The 20,989-nt window shown below is 38.7% G+C and overlaps 1 protein-coding gene across 1 annotated transcript in view; it reads left to right on the top strand.

Annotated features, from left to right (window-relative positions):
• The window catches only part of TAPT1 (transmembrane anterior posterior transformation 1), a 64,386-nt gene that overhangs the window by 29,165 nt on the left and 14,232 nt on the right, over positions 1–20,989 (top strand). Inside the window, exons 4-8 of the mRNA XM_022566943.3 lie at positions 8,439–8,601; positions 10,999–11,134; positions 12,687–12,784; positions 12,968–13,037; positions 19,001–19,081. Coding sequence (XP_022422651.2) covers positions 8,439–8,601; positions 10,999–11,134; positions 12,687–12,784; positions 12,968–13,037; positions 19,001–19,081 — 548 coding nt within the window. The remainder of the gene's footprint in view (positions 1–8,438; positions 8,602–10,998; positions 11,135–12,686; positions 12,785–12,967; positions 13,038–19,000; positions 19,082–20,989) is intronic.

Here is a 20,989-nt window from a genome sequence, read left to right as displayed (position 1 = left end):
ACTATTCCTTTATCACTGTTGGGAGCTCAGTAGAATCATGGTTATTTCAGTTACCTTTTCAGAAGACCAAGAAAAAAAATCTAAGACATTACTAAATGGAAGTCTTCGTGTGTGATTGCATAACAAGAATAGACGCACGGAAAGTTGGATAAAGCCCAGGTGAGGCTATCTGACATAAAATAGCTCGTGTCTACACTATGAGCTAGATTATTTTTTAGTTATTCTTTGATCAACAATGTGAGGCAAGTTCGTGCTCTAGCTGTCTTTAAGCGAATGGCTTTTAAAGACAGAGCATGTTCTCCGTGGCTGTTGGCACTATGAGATATAGCATTAAAAGGATGTGTAACCTAAAATCAGCAGGAGCCATCTTGTTGTTACACAGGTATCTAAACTGTGTCCCTTGTCACTTGGGGAGCAAGGCACCAAAGTAGCATTAGAGAAGTCTTTCAGTGTTTGTTCTAAAAACTGGGAGAGATGTTGCAGAGAGCTGGGAAGACTTCATCCCTCTACTCCTTGTTGGCTTTAGTGTGAGTGGTCAGTGGTCCCTAGAGCCAACTTTATCTAGGTATTTTAAGGGGTTTTTTTTTTTGGCATAAAAAGTAAAGGTGATAACTTTCGTATATTACTTTAAAATACTTTTCAATCTAAATTAATTTGAATAACATTTTAAAACAGAATTCAAGTCCGTTCTATTTTCAAGTTTTTATGGCCAAACTGACACTAGAGGGCAGCCCATCACACTACAGTGAAGACTCCGCTAAGTTTTCCTGGGCAAACAGTTCTTGCTATTTCTGCAGTTTGGATCAACTGAAAAATTACATTTTATGCCATCACTAATAAATATGTGTATATATAACGTGAAGTGCAGTTAAAATTATATAACAGAACTTCAGCACTTTAAATACTCTGTGAGTGTAGGCAGATTATACAGAATATGAAGATACTGCCTTCCTGTCTTAGTGCCTTAAGTATACTTTATCAGAATTAGCAAAACTATTGTTAATATTAAGTCTAAGACCTTTCACATATTTTAGGAATATAAAAATACATTTTATTTTTACAAAATTATTAATCAGCCAAGTTTTGTCATCTTATAGCTTTTCTTCCAGCATTCTCTACTTCCATTCAAGATTATTTGATTTGTCTTACCTGTAGCTGTATCATGTCCCATCTTTTTAAGCAAACAAAAAGTGCTCTTTCCTTCAGTCTGACTTTATTTTTTCAAAGAGGTAAGAAGAAATTAAAGAGACCAGCAAAGAGGTTAATTGCATTCTTTTTTCTGTTTCCTTTTTCTCACTCTCCTGTATTTTAGTTTTCTTTCTGTTAAAAAAAAAAAAAGAAAGTTACTATTGATATCTTCCTAGTCTCTTAGTTGTTTGAAATTATTCCCCAAAAGCCGGGTGGGGGGTGGGAAGGGATATTTGTCAAAGTAATCAAGATGCTGACATGAAAACAGCAACAGTTTGCAGGCTCTAGTGCTGTGGTTTCAGTGTCACATCATAGCAGAGTACTATTATTGCCCTCTTTTCAGAAATGGGATTGGTGTTCTCACCTCCTCTACATGCAGAGTTGTATCTGGTACAGCATTTGTGAGAGGCTTCCGAAAGCTGACAGCCTCCCGGGCTTTCTGCTTTAGAATTGATTTTTTGAACCTATTTCTAAATCTTCTGCAGACTTGCCGTGGGTTTTGGTTTGGGGGTGTTTGTCAGTACTGACAAACTAAATAGACTTTCTGCCTTTCACTAAGCCTGAGGGCCAGGGCGAATCTGCAGCCCTTAAGAAACCAGCCTTTATCGTGATTGCTCCCCTGGTGGACATTTTGCCAGCTTTTGACCCTGTTAAAATATTTTTCATTTTGAGATGTTGGCAGGGTAATTTTCTTGACTCGGTAGTTGTGTGCAAAGGGTGTACTGCTTGCATAAAAAGCTTACACCTGTCCTTAGTAATTTCAAGAATATTTAGGTGAAAACTATTGCTAATGAATTTACAGTCTTGAAAAGCCTTTGCCCTTAACTACTTTGTTGTAGACTAAAATAAAGAAATACACCCAGATTCTTTAAAAGCCAACTGATTTATGTATGTCTTCCCTCTTTCTCAGGATAGTATAATTTTTTAAAAACATTTGAGAAACTTCTTGAATTAGGATAATTTTTTTAATGATGAGGACATGAAAATCAGAATTGTTTTGATTTATTATATGAAGTGTCTTTGTTTCTTGGAAGAATGAAAGTATTTTGTTTTTTAGTAAAGTAGACTGCTCTGTATTATGCTAAAGAGGTATCCAACATTATTTTTTCCAAATTTACTTATAGAATAAATAAATAATAACCAGTTGTATGTGTGTTTTTAATTCACGTGGCATTTTTTCTGGATCCTTTTTCCTCCTCCCGCCTGTGGCTTCATTTTGTGTTGTAGAAGCCTCAGTCACATTTGAGTTAAAAGTTGAGGGAGATTGCAGAGAAAAGCAATACTATCTGGTGCCAGGAACTGATAGTTTTGAAAACTTTGCTAAAATATTTTAGACAGTAATAAGTGTAGAGTAGATTTAAGTAATAAATGCTAGAGTAATTTTCTTTTACTATTGGAGCAAATAAAATATGTGCAAGTAAATTTTACTGATTTCTCACCTCGGTTTTAGGCATAACTCTTACTTGGGCTTTATGTACTTTTTTGTTTTTCAGAGGCAATGGTGTCTTTTTCTTTTGAGAATTTACCCCACAGAAAGCTCTCATCTCCCGAAGAATTATGAATTTCAAATGCTTGAGAGTTTCTTAACCCATTGGGTTTCTTCCGTATGCCTTACCTCCTCCAAGGTAGTTCTACTTAAAATTAACTGCACACATATGAACACACACACATATACATAATAGATTTTTCTCTTTTTAGATATAAGCCTTATTTTTGGCCTGAGTGATTCATGCCACCCCTGTCGCGCATGTAGGGAGAGCTCTTGGTAACTTTCTCTGGGGAAACAAGTACGTCTGTCATTTCCTCTTACCAGGGCTGGTCTACGTGGCTGATTTGTAAAGAGCAATATATTTGTTAGAGAGTCTTCCTAACCTCAGTTTTATTGTCCGCTGTTTCCTCACCATGACGCTCTAAGTAGCGTAGCAACATTACAACCTTCTCTCTTTCTTTCTCTCTCGTAAATCAGACCGAAGGGAGGAGCACTTTCACTTCCTTTATAGAATGGAATGTGGTGTCACAGGGACTCCTCGTGGTGAGTAAACCCTGATTTTTCCTTCTATACTCTCGGCCAAATTGACATCAGTACAAACGAATACTGATTATAATGAAAAAATATAGACATAACCATTTGGAGATGGACACATACTGAAGAAAATGTGGTTCCCTGTCCTTACTTGGTCATAGAGCTTTGTCCACATTTGTGCAGGATTTCACCGTGATCTCATCTAACATAAGAAAATCACTTGATAAAATGATCTTTAATTATACATGTCGGACTAGACCTGACATCAGGTACTTCATTCCCAATGCCACATCAGTCAGCTGAGCCCTTCAGTGTGAGCAGTTTTTATTTTGCCTCCTCCAGGCACCAAACATAGCTTATAAAACCAGTGGTTTTTTCCTAGTATAGTTTGAAATTATTTTCAAAGCCCAAGGAACGCTTTAGTCATTCAGTTTAAGCTTTTATAATTATTTTTCTACTGTCTGTCACAAAAACTTAAGATTTAAAATTTTCAATCTCCTAATTAAGGAAAATATCTTAATCTTAATACTTTATTCCAGTTTACTCTAAAATTATAAAACGACTTCTCTTTCAAAAATGGAGACCATTTTTAATATCTCACGTTTTTTTCAATAGTGCTTATATATCTTCATTCTTTCACTTATACCACAAATAGCTAAAAATGTTAAAAGAGAAAGAGAGAAAAAAAGAAATCCCATCTGCGTATTTTGTAATGAAGTAGCTCATGCTGATACCTTGGTATGTTTCAACACCAGTTTGAAAATTAACTAGGCAGGGCTTACCCCAGTTCTCTTAGTCATTTGTGTTGCCTCCTCTTCTTTCCTGATCTTTTTCTGTTCACTATCAGTTTTTACTTTAATCTTCGTTGGCATAGTACCTTCTGCTGAACAGGGTGCAGAAAAAGCCTACACCTGATCATCTTGGTTTACTACATCATTCTGTTCCCCAAAAGTGCCCTTGAAACAACTGGGTCACTTTATTCGGTAATTGTGCAAATCCAGGGAAAGTATTTGAAAGACCAAAAGATAAAATTTAGAAATGTAGACAATTTAATTTCTGTAAGAGTGGCTTAACTTGAAAATTAAAAAAAATTTAAGTTGTGTTGACTATCTTGTTTAATATTACTTGTCTTGTGATAACTCACAGCCAGCTGTAAATTAGATTTAGTGGGTTTTTCACTTTGTCCAACAGCTTCCTCCACTTGTTTATGTGTTAGTGTGGGATTTTCAGTGCTTGCAAAACGAATTGCCAGTAACCACCGTTTAACAGGCATTTATAAGGAAGAGCTTCAGCCTGAAAGTATTGTTCATAAACCAATTCAGAGTTGATTGGCAGGGCTGTAGAGAAGCTTCTTCTGGAGTTGGAAATACTTATCATATATCATATCTAAAAATGTCCTGGCAGAGAAGGAAACAAATGCTGAAACTGGTTCAAGTTGTTTTAATCAGCTGGACTTATTTTGAGGTTAGATTTTTTCTTACTCAGAGAAGCTGTGATGCCCCCTTAGAAATGATTTTTTTATTTTTGCAACTTTCCTTTTTCATTTACAGGGAAATTTATATGAAAACAAGACCCTTGTTTCTTAAGAGTTATGCTTTTATTTTTTTATTTGAATAAATCCTCTTAATTTTGAAATTAAGGAGAAAATCAGAGTCATCTCTGTACAGTTATGATGTAAGCAATGGAAAATTTTCACCAAAGCAGAGAGTGCACATAAAGCAGTGCACAGATCCAGTGAAAATAGTCCTTTTTTCCCTCTTTTTAGAAATGAAAAATTGTAGCTATTTTTGGTTTTTAGCACAATAATTTTTCCATATGAGATGACAGTACAGGGATAAATTATACAGTATTAAATTATGCTGAAAGATAAAAGATACCGAGTTGCTGATTCCTGTAAGTTTAAAAGCTCTTTTAAAGAAAAGTCTGGGACGGTAGATGGGAGTGAGAACATGCCTTCTGGAGCCAGATGCAGAGGGTCAGATCCCTGGTCCCCCACATCTGATTCCTGACCACGCAGCTGCAGGCACGTTCTTGATACTCTTTGCGTCATCTGTGAAATTGGGATGGTGATGAACCTTCCTCATAGGATCTCATAGGATTGTCGTGGAAACTAGAACAGATACGTGCCAAGTGCCTAGAATGGTGCCTGCCTCATAGGACCTGTGGATTGTAGCATAAGGTGTTTCTTCAACTCTTCGCCATGTTTACAGCCTGGTTTAATCCTAAGCAAAAGGAAGCTAAATTAAAGTTGTTTATTTAAAATTAAAAATTTAAATTTATTATCATCTTGGTTTAAAGTGTGTGGTCTTACGTTATTTGGGGAGACAGCTTTCCAATGTTCGGTAGCTAATTTCTAACAATGACTTGTATCGAATATAATATTCCTCCTTAGATATACTAACACACTGTTCCTTTGTTGCAAATGTTTATAAAGAAACAAAATTGGACCGATAGGTATTAAAAATCCTTTTATCTCTTAAATAAAGTGCTTTGACTGAGATCACTTAACTAAGTAGATGCCAGTCTAGTACCAAAAGCTCTAAGTATAGATTTCTACTTTAATTAGTTATCTAAATCTTTTTGGTAATTAATGCAAATTCATTAATACCACCCTACTTTTCGTTCCTATCGTTTTCTTTAGTTCATAAAACATGACCTCTAGTTCTTAAACCCAGAGGCCCCCGACTATGGGTGATTTGTGCTTTTCAGCATATGCTCAGCTGTGCCAGCACTTCTGAGGGGGAGGTGGGTGTGTGCTCCTGGCTGATGCTTCGGGTTGACCCTGGCCATCCCGGGGGAGACAGGCACACGGGCCAGGAGCCCAAGAGTGTTCAGAATGTCTCCTCTTCTCATTGTTTGACTTAAAAATATGTTTACCTCCAGCTCTTGACAAATATACCGCTTCCATTTTTTATCTTGGGGTCCAGCACCAAATTACCTCGATATTTGAACAGCCCTTGGCAGAGTTCTGTGTTCTGGGCTAGGTGTTTGGATATGGGAAACACAGCTCACTCTGGATTTCATGAGGAGAAAAGGTCCAGAGTCTACAGGGAGAGAGAGGAACAGCACTGGAGACAGAAAGGGACAGAAAAATGATGATAGACATTGATCAGCTTTGTCCTTGACGCAGTTTTTCCCAAGATTTCAACTTCAACTACTAAGAATAACTTCCCTCGGCTTGTGCCGTGGTGGTATGACTTGGACACGTGGCGTGACTTGGACTATTCTGACCCGTCTCTCCATCTAGCTCGTTGGTTCAGCCCAGTGTCTTCTCATCCTCTGCTAGCCCTCCCTGGACCCAGTCTTCTCAGAATTTGTCTCTTTTCAGGATTTTTGCAGATTTCCTATTCTCTCTGTGAAGAGGTCAAATTCACACCTGACTGAAAACCTCTGCAATACTACAATGTAGTACGCAGTGCAGTATGTATTGTAGAAAACAAGTATGAGGTTCTGTAGCACATCTGGCAGAATTGGCATTGCATACCTCACTGTTATCTTATAGACCAGTGTTCTGGGTAGCAGTTACGGGTTCCTTGTTGAGCCCTACAAGGATCTTTGGAAGAAAAGAGCCCCCGATCTGAATGTGGACAAGGGCTAGGAAGGAGCTCCAGAGAGAATAGGTAGCCAGGAAATACCAAGTAAGTAGAGAGCTCAGGACGCCAATAGGCCGCTGGAAAGGGAGCTCACCCCTTAGGTAGGTCCTAAAGTATTGTCACAACGGGCAGCAGTGAAGAGACTCTGCGACTCCTAATGCCAGTATTCAGGCTTTTTATTGATTGTATAATACATATGTAAAAGCTGCCAAAGCAGGAGACTGAGCATTTTCTATCTTGAGGAATCAGCCTGTAGTTGACTTAGAGAAAACACCTTTCCCATTCTTGTCACAGGAATTTTACGTTCAGTGAAAGAAGTCTTAAATTTCTTCTTTTCTAATGTATTTTTTTGCTGTGTCTTAGGAAGACATTTCCATTCACAATTTAGGTTTAGCTCCTTATACTCTGATCTCAAAAGTAAGGAATATTCTGCTTGTATTAATTAGGAAAAAACCACAGTTGACACTTGAGCGACTGGGGGTTAGGGCACCAACCCTGTGCTCAATAGCCAGCCCTCCGTATACACGATCCCTCCGTGTCCGAGATTCCTCTGTATCCATGGTTCCTCATCCATGGACTCAACCAATCGCAGAGCACGTAGTACTGAAGTACATATTTATTGAAAAAAATCCACATATAAGTGGACCCGTGCAGTTCAAACCCATGTTGTTTAAGGAGCAACTGTATTTTCGACTCGTGTCATAGACGGCTAACTTTTGTAATATAAAAGCTGTCCTACAAACCAGTTAAGAGAAAGATGTGAGGAGAGAATTCACACACAGTATAAATAACTTAAATATATAAAGAAGATGTCAGTCTCCTAATGAGAGAAATTAACATTGAAACTACTAGATTCAATTTTTCACCAGTGGCATTGGCAGAGATCCCAAAGTTGATCAAATGCTAATTGATGCACGTGGGCTTACAGGTGTCTAGTGCAAGTGTAAATTGGTACAACCCTTGCAGAGGGCAGCGCAGCTGCTATTATCAAAATGTCAAGTGAACATAACCCTGAGATTCCAGTTTTAGGACTTTATCCCATAGATGCCCTTTCACTGACATGGCATGACATGTACATTGCATCATGGTTTATAGTTGCAGAAGGCTGGAAATCTGCCAATGATATGTTACATAAATTATGATACATCCACACAGTGGGGCACTGCACTGTCATGTAAGTATGAATTCCTTATGAACCGATACGGAAAAATCTGTTATGCTGTGAAATAAAAAGTGCGAAGTGCAGAACACCACGCGTAGCGTGCTAGCACTGCGTAAGAAGGGCTGAGCCAGTGGGGCTCCAGGACTTCCCGATGAGGTGGGAGGCTTGTGTCTCCTTCGTGGATATCCATGGCTTCCAAGCACTCTGTCAGAAGCCGCCTGCCTTCGGTGTTCACTTGTTTAGGTTCCCCACTTCTAGCAGTAATTCTGGTTTAATATTTTATATTCTCTCCTTGGGCAGAAAATTTCATACTGTTGAGTAGTCAGCATAACTTTCCTCGTTAGTTTGAAATTTTTGAAAGATCAACCTAAGTCCCATTACCTTTGTTTGCCACTGTATGTCCAGTAAAGATTGTTTATTCAGGGACACAGAAGGTAAAACTCATATTTTTATTACTTCTCATGTATTTCAGGGACAGACGTTTGCTTCAGCCTGCCCAGGTGTGTGACATCTTGAAGGGCGTCATTCTGGTCATCTGCTATTTTATGATGCACTATGTGGACTACTCCATGATGTATCACCTGATCAGGGGCCAGTCCGTCATCAAGCTCTACATCATCTACAATATGCTCGAGGTGAGCCTGGGCCCTCGTTTACCCTCCAGGCAGCCCAGCGCCCCAGCCTGCACAGGCCTGGCCGGTGGCACACGGCTCCAAGCCTCCCAGCACAGAACACTTTCCTGCAGGCTCTGGTAATGGTGCTTCTGGCCTCCAGTGTTCATCCGGTCATTGGCGACCTTGTTAAAATGCACATTCTGATTTAGTGGGTCTGGGCTGGCACTGGGGAATCTGTCTTTCTAACAGGATGGTGCTTGTGCTGCCGGTCCTGGGACACACTGAGGGTAGCAGGTCCTCAGGGCACAAAGTGTCCTCAGGTAGGGAAGAGGGGCACCTGCTGCCTAGACATTTCTGAGTCAGTGCTCCCTTGAGAACGTAAACTGTCAAATGGTAGAGAAATTTATTTTGCAAATTCATTGGAAACCTGTGTATCCTTTTTGCTAGAATTTTTAAATTTATGAAGATACTTTTAGGGTTATGTGTATGTTGGCTATAGTAGATTTATATTTTAAGTGGCTTTTGAATTTTCACACCAAGCAAGTAAACAATTTCCCGATTTCTCTAAGTACTTAACATTTTGAATACAATATGTCTTCCAAGTACGCTGCGCTTTAAAGCAGTCATCATATGAAAATCTGCATTTACATAAATTAACAGCTACACAAAGCAAAGAAAAACATGCTTTGCTTTATAGGCAGAAACTTAATAAGTCAGATAGATAGTAAGCCAACCTGGGTTATATAATTAACCTCTGAGACTCAACTTGCACTTTCCTATACTACTCTTTGGGGACACAAGTAAGGTCTACCTGTCTTTTCAATTAGTCACAGGCGGGCTTGTCCTGGCGTAGACACGTGGGGTGGTGTGGAGGCTGCTGGCCTTTCTGCCCTGAAGCTGCGCTGCCCGGGCAGCTGGGGGCTTGCCATCTCTTCGTAGAAGCCGCAGAACTCTGGCCGCCCTGGTTAGTCCTTAATTCATTGACTGGGGTGATTTAAAAACCACACCCCAGCTTCCTGGTTGTAGGCTCGTTGCCATACACTTGCTTTGCCCCGTTAAGTGTGGGTGTGGTTTGTGAAGCAGAGTAGCCATCCTGCTCTCGCCTCCCTCCCACAGAAGGAAAAGCCCAGGCCTCCTTTCTTCCCCGGCCGCATGGGTGGCTCTCCGTGCCAGCACCCCACTAATCTCCTCCATGCCCTCCCTCCGGGGGATTGCAGGTTACCGGGCTTCTCCCTATTCCCAAGCTTAAGGCAGACGCCGCCTGATTTACACAGCCCTCTACAAGGTGGTGGTATTACCGTTACTAGGAAACAGGGCAAGCAGAAGGATCCATGAATTGCTGATCAAAGTGGCTTTAAGTACTGATTCACTTTGTAGACTAGAGTTGATGAGTGGTTTCAGCATAGTGTAGAAGAGTCCAGGCTCTAGTATAGAGATAACTACCTCCAATCCTGGTTATCCTGCACATGGCCACCGGTTGCTGAATGACTCTAACCTTCAGCTTCTCATCTGTGAAGTGGAGATACTAGGGGAATTACCAGGAGTACACGAGACAGCCCGTAGAGGGGCTTAGCACAGACCAGGCATGTGGTAGGAGCTCCCTAAATGGTAGCGATTTATCCCTTCATTCGGTAGATATTCAACCAACACTCCCTACATGCCAAGATCCCGAAGATCCAGAGATGAACAAAGCCTAATCCCCTGGAGCTTATATTCTACAGGTGGGAGAGAGGCAGTAAACAAGGAGGTATTTGGAAATAATAAATAACCGTGATGAAGAAGAACACGGTAATAGTTAGAGACCACGGGAACCACAAAAGACTGGATGGTCTGGGAAGGTCCTGTCTTAGAATGTGACTGAATCCTGAATGATAAGCCCTTCTGTTTTCTTTTTTTATGTGCTTCTCTTTATTTATCATACTGTATTCATGGAGATCAGAACTTGAAAATGTCTTTAGGAAGCAAATCTGCTTATTATATTCTTATAAACCTCAAACAAATTACAGCTATTGTTATTTACTGCTTTAGGTGTGAGTAGAGTGGGTCAAATGATATTATTTGTCCTAAAGGATTTAAGTTTGAATCCTGAATTTGAGTTCAGAGAGTTTTAAAACCAGAGGAACTGTGATTTTGATGTATCCTCTCCCTTTTATTTTTGCTACTAAAACTTTTCTTGTTACAAACAGAGTTTATTAGACAAAGTCTAATTCAGGTAACACGAAACTTGAGCACTCATTGTGTGTCAGAGAATAAGGAAATGTAAGTGAAGAAGTAAATAAAGATCCTGCTCTCTTTTGGAGCCTAGCTTCTAGTAGGATTTAAAAAGTGAGATTTCCAGTATTTGAGTTCACCTCTGAATTTTAGTAACATATTCAAATGGAATATTGAGAAACACCTTAACAAAATTGTTCTCTTTAGGTAGCAGATCGTCTGTTTTCATCATTTGGACAAGATATATTAGATGCTCTCTATTGGACAGCAACAGAGCCCAAAGAAAGAAAAAGAGCCCACATCGGGGTGATTCCTCACTTTTTCATGGCCGTTCTCTATGTCTGTATCCTTTTAAACTTCTCGGAAATTCCAACCATCAATGCATATTTTACATTATTCTATTTGGTTAGCTGTTTCTCAGATTTAAAGATGTGTGTGTGTGTCCATATCCTGAAGACTAATGTGAACCCTCTGCTTTCTTTTGAGAAATTGCTTATAATAGTACAGTTGACCCTTGAACAACACAGGGGCTAATTCAAGTATAACTTACAATTAGCCCTGTGTATCCAAGGATTCAAGGAGCCACGGACCATTTAATAGTGTAGTATTTACTATTGAAAAATATATGCGTATAAGTGGGCTCATGCGCTTCAAACCCATGTTGTTCAAGGGTCAGCTGTAATTGTAAATTAATTTAAAGAGTCTCATGTGTACATGACCCTTTGAACTGCTAGAAAATAGTTCTGTTCTCAGTGTAGCTGATTATAAGGAAGGATTTTAGAATAAAGGGATAGTATGTTTATACATATTTTAGATTTATATAGATCTATATAACTTTTTCATACATATATTAGAATTTTTTTGAAGTTATCTTTAAACCTATGAATTCTTTGTTTTAACCTTCAGCTTAAAATGTATACAGTTCATCTAGAAATAAAATTTGAAATTGGTTAGGGAGGAATTTTTGAGCTTTTATTTCTCCCTCCTTCACCTCCTGAAAGCTTTTCTTTTGGAGAGTAAATGCTTTACTATATAGCACAGTGTGCACGTGTGTGTATGTATATTTACACACACATGCATACCTACACTTAAGGTCCATATGGGATCAGGACTCATTCAAAGGAATGTGTCGTGTGATTTTTTTTTTTTTCTGTACTGTCTCTGAAAGAGCAATGCTTGAAAGAATTGGATTAATATTTGGGAAGTTAAAGGACTGTAGGAAAAATTTCTGTGGAGAGTAAAAGCTTGTTCCAAGTATAATGAAGTAAAAAGTTGCTGTTCTAATTTAAATAAACTATTCCATATGTAATATGAGTATAATTCTGCAGCTTGTGGATGTCTTCAAAAATGACATCTGAGGAAGAATCTTAATTATCACACATTTCTTATTGTCTTATATTCCCCGCCCCCTGCAGAACCAGAGAGGAAAATCAGTTCCAGACTAACTTTTACTTTGTGTTCTCTTCTATTTTAGAATGCAAATTATCTTAATTCACAATGTATATATCTAGGTCTCTTCTTTCAGTATTTACCATAGTTTATTCCATTTACTTAATAAACTTTTCTGAGATCCTGTTTCCCAAGCATTGTACCAAATGCCAAAGATCCAGAAAGAACAAGACAACTGTTTTCCAGGACTCACAGTCTAAATGACTGGATTCATTTCTGCTTTTGTTTTGTTTCATATGAGTTGCATACATCTTATCCCATCAAATTTATATCAACTATAGCTAATAGGGGAATTACAAAGATAATAAAATACTTACGTAAGACTTGATTTAGAAAGCATAGTCATCTTTTTTCCCCATTGTAAACTTGCAAGATTTTATAGCATTATCTATTAATAGAAACTGAAAACAAACTTAAGTTTTTTCCTTGACATCACTTACTGCTAGTTTTGCATGCGATCCTTATAATGGTTCAGGCAACAACTCTCAACGTGGCTTTTAACTCACACAACAAGTCCCTGCTTACTATTATGATGTCTAATAATGTAAGTGTGAGATTTTATCTTACATTTACACTTGAGGTTATATGGTATTTAACAGCAGTATTCTGAATGGGAAAAAATTATTTTTCCTAAATGTTATTTATTCCCTAAGAAGTTTTGTATGTAGCATGTCCATTTTTAAAACTGTGTTAATGATGAAGATGATATTTGTGTTTACTATTTCAGTTTGTTGAAATTAAAGGAAGTGTTTTCAAGAAGTTTGAAAAGAACAATCTTTTTCAAATGTCAAATAGCGGTATGTACAATCAGATTCTACTTGCAGCTTTATGCAGTATTATTTTGTAACTCATTCTGAAACTCTAATGTCACGTTTCCTATGGGCCACTGTTTTCTTTGACTTAAGCTGTGCTTGCTTTTATTCTCTCAGCATCTTTACTAAGTATTTTTTTGATTATTTTGGTTATTGTAATCTCAGGATGTTTAAGATAGTAAAAAATTACAGGTATTGGTATCTCACCTTACCATACTTTCAGAAGCTTCTCACTGATCCAGAAATTTCTTAGGAGCAGCTGATATTACTCCATTTTACAGATGTGAAAGTTGAAACAGAGAGTAATTTGACTTCCCTAAGGTCACTCACTTAGCTACTAAGAGAATTCTGATGATAAACCTCAGATTGGCTCTTAGTTCTATATTTTTTCAGTTGTGCCTTACCGCCTCCTTTCTAATTCTAAGATGTGTGAGGGCACAAAATTTATCCCCAGAAACCTTATCTTACATAGTTAGGATAGTCATAGCAGCACAGTGTCTTGGTTCTCAAGGTGTGGCCCATGGAACCCTGGAGGGGAGTCCCAAGACCCTTCCAGGGAGTCTGCAAAGTCAAAACTGTTTTCATAAGAATATGAAGACATTACTTTTCTCTTTCACCATGTTGCCATTTGCACTATGGTGGAAAACAGGGGTGAAAAAGCCAGTGAGAGATCACCACGCGCCCACTGGAATGGCTGGTCCTGTGGCTGCCAGTGTGTGTCAGTGACGCTGGGGAGTGCCCCGCACTGATGGTGGATGTGAATTGCTGCAGCTGCTCTGGGAAACCTTTTGGCGGTTTCTTACACAGTTACACATTGACCTACCCTGTCACTCACCAGCGGGAACACGGTTTCACAAAAGGACTTGTACTTGTAAAGAATTGTAATGGCAGCTTTATTCATAGCCCGAAACTGGGAACAACCCAAATCCTCCCATTAAGAAGAGAGCAGATAAATAAATTCTGGTATATCTACACTGTGGATAAATAAATTCTGGTATATCTACACTGTGGGACAGTATTCAGCAGTTAGAGAGAACTACGTATATTCAGCTACATGGATGAATCTCCAAAGCCTCATGCTGAGTGAAAAGAGGCCAGACACAAATAAGTACCTACTGTGTGATTTCATACTTATGAGGTTTATGATCAAATAAAATTAATTTATGATGATAGAAATAAAAGAGTGATTACTTACTGGCAGTGGGGTTGACTGGGAAGGGAGCAAGGAAACTTACTGTAGTGATGGAGCTGTTCATATTTTAGTGATGGGAATGGTGGCATAGCTTATGCATTCATCAAAACTCAGTCAAATTGTACACTTCAAAGTAAAATTTCACTGTACATAAATTTTGCTGTACGTATATTAGACAAAGAAAATAATGGCATATGAATATATTAAAGCAAAGGAGTGTTTAGAATTATAGGAGATTTGATAGCTAGGCAAGGGACAGAAAGAACTAATGAAAAACTTTAGATAATTCTGTGGAGCAGTGATAGACCTTAGATCTCAGAGCTCTGAAGGGCAGTCGGCACGGTGTCTTCTGTGCAGTAATATTCTTTCAAACGTGTGCTGCCAAGCTCTTTACATTTGAAATGTAAGAGGAGGGGAGGGATAGGAGGGAAGGGGCATGCTCTTCTCAGCTTCAGGAGTTAACTCCAGAATATATTGCTTCAACTATAAGAATTTCACTTGTAGCAGAAATCATATAATTTGTATTTAAATTAATAACCTGGTTTGAGTAGGCACTCTTTGTAGAGCTTTAAACTAGACATGCAGATCTTTAAGTTATAAGGGTTTTCAGTCTTTATCGTGAGGAGGAGATTGTGAACGATTTTCAACCTTATCGCCAGTATGTTGATATAATTAATATCCCTTTTTCCTTTCTTTTATAAACAAGTCCCCCAAATTTTAATCTCTTAGCTTAGAAAGATAAGGAATTCAACATTTCAGCTCTAAGAAAACTCTGAAAACAGTAGCATATTAATAAAGCAATGCATGTGAGTCTATAAGGAATTCAGAAGTGTATTTTGGCTTAAAATGGTTAGTAATCAGCATGAAAAGTTTTGCTTTTTGTTAGAGGTAAAATAATTCACGTTACAATGCAGGGTGATCTGCCTTGTACCCCCTTCTGTCTCCCTTCAAGTTTTATAAGAAATTAATTTTACCTAAGGTAGAATTTTAAAACCTGTTCCCAAGTAAGAAAAAGAAAAATCTGTCGTTGACAATTTCGCTGATGTTGCAGGCAGTACTCAGATATTAAAGGAATAGGTAAGGAGTCACTAACGCCTGCCTTTCACGTGGTGACTGGGTTTATTGCCTCCTCCACGTGCATTAGCAGCTGTGAAATGAGAGCCAGTCCACAGGATGCTGTCGGCCACACACCAGCTATTTCTTTCCCTGTGAATTTCCCTGGGAAACTGAGCTGCCGTGTTCATGGAATCAAATTTAGTACCTCATGCTAGTTTAACGTTGAAAACTTGGTTTGGAAATTTTAGAGTGACTTTATCCCTTTCAGTTTCTTGCCTGACTGTACATTGTCTTTAGGGGAATTACCTGAGGACACACGAAATAGAGTTTAGTTAATAAAACCCAACTTTTAACATTTTGTCCTTTCTTCCACATCATGTCACTGTATGCCCCAGCTGAGTATGGAACCTAGACCTTTCTGACCTGGGTTCTTAAAATGAAATGTTTTACATAGCTGTTAACCCACTGACAATGTGAACTGTACGTTCAGAAAGATCCTGCAGGAGTTACATTGGTCTGAAGTAAGGTTCCAGCTCAGGGTGATTCTGTTTAACTCTCTTAACATAAGCCTGAGTACCTGCATTAATTTGAATGACTGTTGGAAATTAAAGAGTCACTCACTGCACATTTAAATTGTGACTGTAAATATGTTAAAGTATACCCCTGTTAGTGGTGACTTAGAAGAGGAAAAAGGAGCTTAATAATTTGAATATCAGAAATAGTCTTAAAGCATTAATCACCCGTGTTTTTAAGCTCATTAATAAAGATTAAGAGAAAACATTCCCATTTTGGTAGGAGTTTCACTTTTTGATTAATGTGAGTTCAATCCAAGTCAAAACTGTGTTCTGAAGATGAGGTATGATGTAAATACGTTGTGGATTGCATTATTAATATTGTAAATAGATAAATCATTCAGTCAGCAACATATTTACATCTTATCATTATCAGAATCTGTTATTCTAAAAAATGTTACTTCTTTATGTAAGGTTTTATTTTATTGCAGAGGAACTGTGTCAGAATTTCGGTATACTTTAGTGATGCTCAAATTTTAAAAGTCAAGTCTGTAAATTATTTAAATGTACAAAAAACAAAGTTGTGAAAGTACAAGAATGAAACATAGTGGGATTTTTTAATAGCCACATAGCAGCCTCATTTTCATAGTTAGATTGATAAATGAGTGCTTTTTTAATTGTGTTTTTAATCTTCAAACTTACCGCCTTTCACGTCCCTCATAGTGTAAAATGCATTTATCTACCAGAATTTATCAATTTTTATTAATCTCTACAGTATTTTGAAATAGTCTGCTTTTCTAAAATCTATTTGACCTTAAATATCCCCCTAATAAAATGGAGCTTTGGGCTTCCCTGGTGGCGCAGTGGTTGAGAGTCCGCCTGCCGATGCAGGGGACACGGGTTCGTGCCCCGGTCCGGGAAGATCCCACATGCCTCGGAGTGGCTAGGCCCGTGAGCCATGGCCGCTGAGCCTGCGCATCTGGAGCCTGTGCTCTGCAATGGGAGAGGCCACAACAGTGAGAGGCCCGCATAACGCAAAAAAAAAAAAAAAAAAAAAAAGGAGTTTTTCCCCTTTTATCAGTATTCTTACAATTGAAATGATTATAGGTTTCCTCTGTGCCGGCAGCTACCATGTGTCCAAGAATCAGATATGATTAATTTAAGCACTGCTCTTGTTTTTGTTTTATTATATAAGACTTCATAAAGATTATGTTGGATTATCTCAAATACTATTTTAAATTTCACAAGGCAGTTTCTTTCCAGATAATTCTGCAGTGAACCAAGTCAGTATCATGGAAAGTGGAAAGGTCAGAAATAAGTACACTTCTTTGCTAAATTTGTTAATGGAAATTAGAAATCCAAAGGGCTTAGCACACGTATAGATGCAGCTCTGTGAATAACTGTACAGAATTCCAACTGAAAGTACATGAACAAATTTAATTAGTCCCATAAATTAAGTCCCACAGTTAACTATGCATAAGTAGCAGAGAATACATTTTAATTTAGATTATGATGGAAATTATTCTAGGACAGGCTTTTCTCAACTTTTTTTTTTTTTTTTTTTTTTTTTTTTGCGGTACGCGGGCCTCTCACTCTTGTGGCCTCTCCCGTTGCGGAGCACAGGCTCCGGACGCGCGGGCTCAGCGGCCATGGCTCACGGGCCTAGCCGCTCCGCAGCATGTGGGATCTTCCCGGACTGGGGCACGAACCCGCGTCCCCTGCATCAGCAGGCGGACTCTCAACCACTGCGCCACCAGGGAAGCCCTTCTCAGCTTCTTTTAACCTATACTCCCGTTTGAAATCACAGAATAAGTTGAAAATGTGATCTAGAACTAGTCACAACATGTGTGCTTTACACTCCACAGTGTGCTTCCTTGCAATTCTGCAGTGCCCTTCGAGGGGGCACGCCTCTGCTCTTCACCTGGGACTCACTGTGCTGTGAGCTTATACCCCAAAACATGGCATTTCATAAGAAATAACGCTATGGATTCATAATAGAACAGCAAATTGTGACCCCTAGCCTTTGAAGAAGTAAAGGTACAGCTCAGACTCCTCACAAATAGGGGCTAGGAGCCAAGCGACCCTAGAAAAGAGGTACTGCTACTAACTAGAGAGAGTTCAGGAATTTAGGGAAGAAGACACATGGAAAACGCCAGCTCACTTACAGAGGCCAAGGTTTAGCTGTAGAACAAAAGTCCAAATCATTTGCTCTAGATTGACAGGGTAAGGTGGAAATCAGAAAGGAAGAACAAAGCTGTCCCAGGAAGGACTTCAGAGTGAAACTGAAACGCAGAGGGCTATAGGGGGTCCCACAGTTGAATTCCTGAGATATTAGATTTATTAGGGAAATGACAGATGTGTACAGGCTTTTGAGATGGGCACTACATGCGTGATGGCTTCTGGCCACAGCCCTACCATTGCATAGACCCAACACGTGGATGTACCAGCCTTACCACAGACAGATTTATTTCATTCCATTTTTTGGTTACATAGTATCTTAGACTCTGATAAGAAGATAACAGCTTCAAAAGTGAAATGTGTAAACTAGCCTTTAGCAGGAATTTACTTATTTGCTTTTATTAAATTCATTCAGACTAAGCTCAGAATACTTAGTAACTTACGGTAAATATCATGAAACCTAATTTTTTGCTCGTTTTATTCCCCTAAGTTCCACATATATCCTTAGTAATGCTATTGTAATACTAGCACTTTCTTAGCTGAAGGATTCATCAGGTCGGTACTTGTATGCTTACTATTTACCAGATCGGAAATAGTCTGGGAAGCAGGGGTTTTATGTTACCCAAAGTCTTACATTTTACACTCTTCTATTATTTCTTCTTCTATAAAATGAAAATAGTTTTCTTACGTTCCCAAAGACCACTGGAGCAGTCTGACTCAGTATGAGCAGATTGATGGCTTGAATATTTTTTGAAGTTTGTAGAAAACCGGAATTTCCATACTAGAATTATGTTGGTGAAAGAAGTAGATGGCCTACCAACGTAGCACCACCCTATATATAATTTTACAGACATTTTATATATATTTTATAATACATTAATTTTACACACATTTACATATATAATTTCATCATGCTCCGACTAAAAGAAAGTTATTTTAGATACATACTATATAATTGTTATTCATATACAATTTGTTATATATCTACTATTTGTTAAATTTTCTTTCAGATATTAAAGAACGATTTACAAATTATGTGCTTTTGCTAATAGTGTGTCTAAGAAACATGGAACAATTTTCTTGGAATCCAGGTAAGTAACTCTTAACAAATACGGTGCCTTCCAATTTTACTCTTGAACCAAAAATCATTCTCTTCCATGGAATAAAATGAATATTGCAGAAAAGTCAAAATTTTTAGCTGTTCAACTCTTTGGGTGTTGGAAATAACCATTCCAGTAGGACAGATTGAGTGTGCTTTCTGTGGTATGGTGGGAGCCAGACCACGTGCCGTGGTGTTTGGCCCGTCATTTCCTGTGAGCCACACAGCATCTCTATAGAGCTGTGTACCCAGTGGGTGAGTGGACCCTGTCGAGCACTGCAGCTTCCAAGCCTCTTTGCTGATTTTTCTAACTGTAGTGTGCTGTGGTTATCTAAATACAGTCAGATCTTTTTCATTTTACGGGTTCACCAGAAGAACTTTTACTCTTTCCTAAAATTTATCTTTTACTCATTCACTGCCTATGAATTAGCATTTTGAATAAAGATAAATTAAAGAAATATAATGTAAAGCAGTAAACTTTGTTACTTACACTCTCTGAATCAAGGCTGGCAAGGAAGTTGTTGAGATTCCATGAATTTTCATCAGTCATTCAGCTCGCAGACATTCACTAAGTATATGTTATGTGCTGGGCACTGGCACAGGTAAGAAGGACTAAGATGTGCGTAGGAATCACAAGCTAATAGAGGAAATAGATAGGTAATTATAACGCAGTCTGGTGGTGCTGAAGTCAGCTTGGTGGGAAATGATCAGGTATCTCAAGTAATTTAGAATTTTTTACGTCTGACATTTCTGTATAACCTTGTTCTTAAGCATCGAGGTCATGTTTTGCAGTTTAGTACCCCCAATGCCGTGCATGTTATAGGTATTTAATAACTTCTTGTTAGTTTTCAGGTGTGTGTGAAACATCAGAAACAGATGTAAAATGAGATATGTGATCTTGGAAATATATTTCCAGAAGTTATTTTCTTGTAGAAAGCATACAATCAAATGGTATATCTTAACAGTGGCTTGACGTCTCATCTGAATAGATCCAAAGGCTACTTGACCTGTGGTAGCAAAGCCCCTCCTACACACACACACACACACACACACACACACACACACACACACACACACACACACACACACACACCTAGATTCTCTGCATAGCTGGATTCTTGCTTTATAACTAAGTCAGCTAACAGTTGTCCATGAGAGGCAGTAACGGGCGAGTGTGGCTGGTCCCAGCAGAGCCCGCGTGGGATCAGCAGTCCCTAAACAGCGGTATTGTTGCGCCCCAGGATAGTAATCCCTAAACCTGCTGACAGCTGGATGTTTAAAGTCGTGTTCTCATTTGTACTTGATTTTCAACAAGTTGTCTTAGTTTTCTTTGTGAGTATGATAAGAGGAGCACTTCTTTGTTGGTAAATTCATCATTCTTTCACTCTTCGTTTTTGTTTTTTTTAGGTTTAAAAAAAATTTTTTTTAAACCAAATACCACTTACGGAAGCTTACCCTAAATTCCCAAGATGATGAATAACATAGAAATAGTACAAGCTTTCCTGTATGTCTGGCCCATTGCTATGCACTTCACATCATTGTCTCATTTAATTCTCATAATGGTGAAGTGTGGATACTGCTATCTTGTAGATGAGGAAACTGGAACTTAGGTAATTGCCAGCATCATCTAGCCAGTCAGTGGCAGAGTTTATTGTTGAACGAGGTTCCCTGATTCCCCAAACCTCAACAGGATGTGAAACTCCCTAAGACTGCCTTGTCTTGTCAGCAGGCAGAGCCCCAGCTGTGCTCTCTCCACCCCACCTTCCAGCTTCCAGTGCTGGGTTGCTACAGGTCCCTGCCAACAATTCCGATCCTTTTCTTGCTCTGTCCCACTCATATCCTTCTTCAAGGTCTAAGGAGGTTATCTGTTGGCATTTTTTTGTCACGTACTTGGTACTGA

Source organism: Delphinapterus leucas, chromosome 5 (assembly GCF_059928025.1).
Source record: "Delphinapterus leucas isolate spDelLeu-1000000601 "Yukka" chromosome 5, BTC_Dleu_Yukka2, whole genome shotgun sequence".
NCBI lineage: Eukaryota > Metazoa > Chordata > Mammalia > Artiodactyla > Monodontidae > Delphinapterus > Delphinapterus leucas.
The sequence above is the reverse complement of the archived record's forward strand: the minus strand, read 5'-3'. Positions and strand labels throughout refer to the sequence as shown.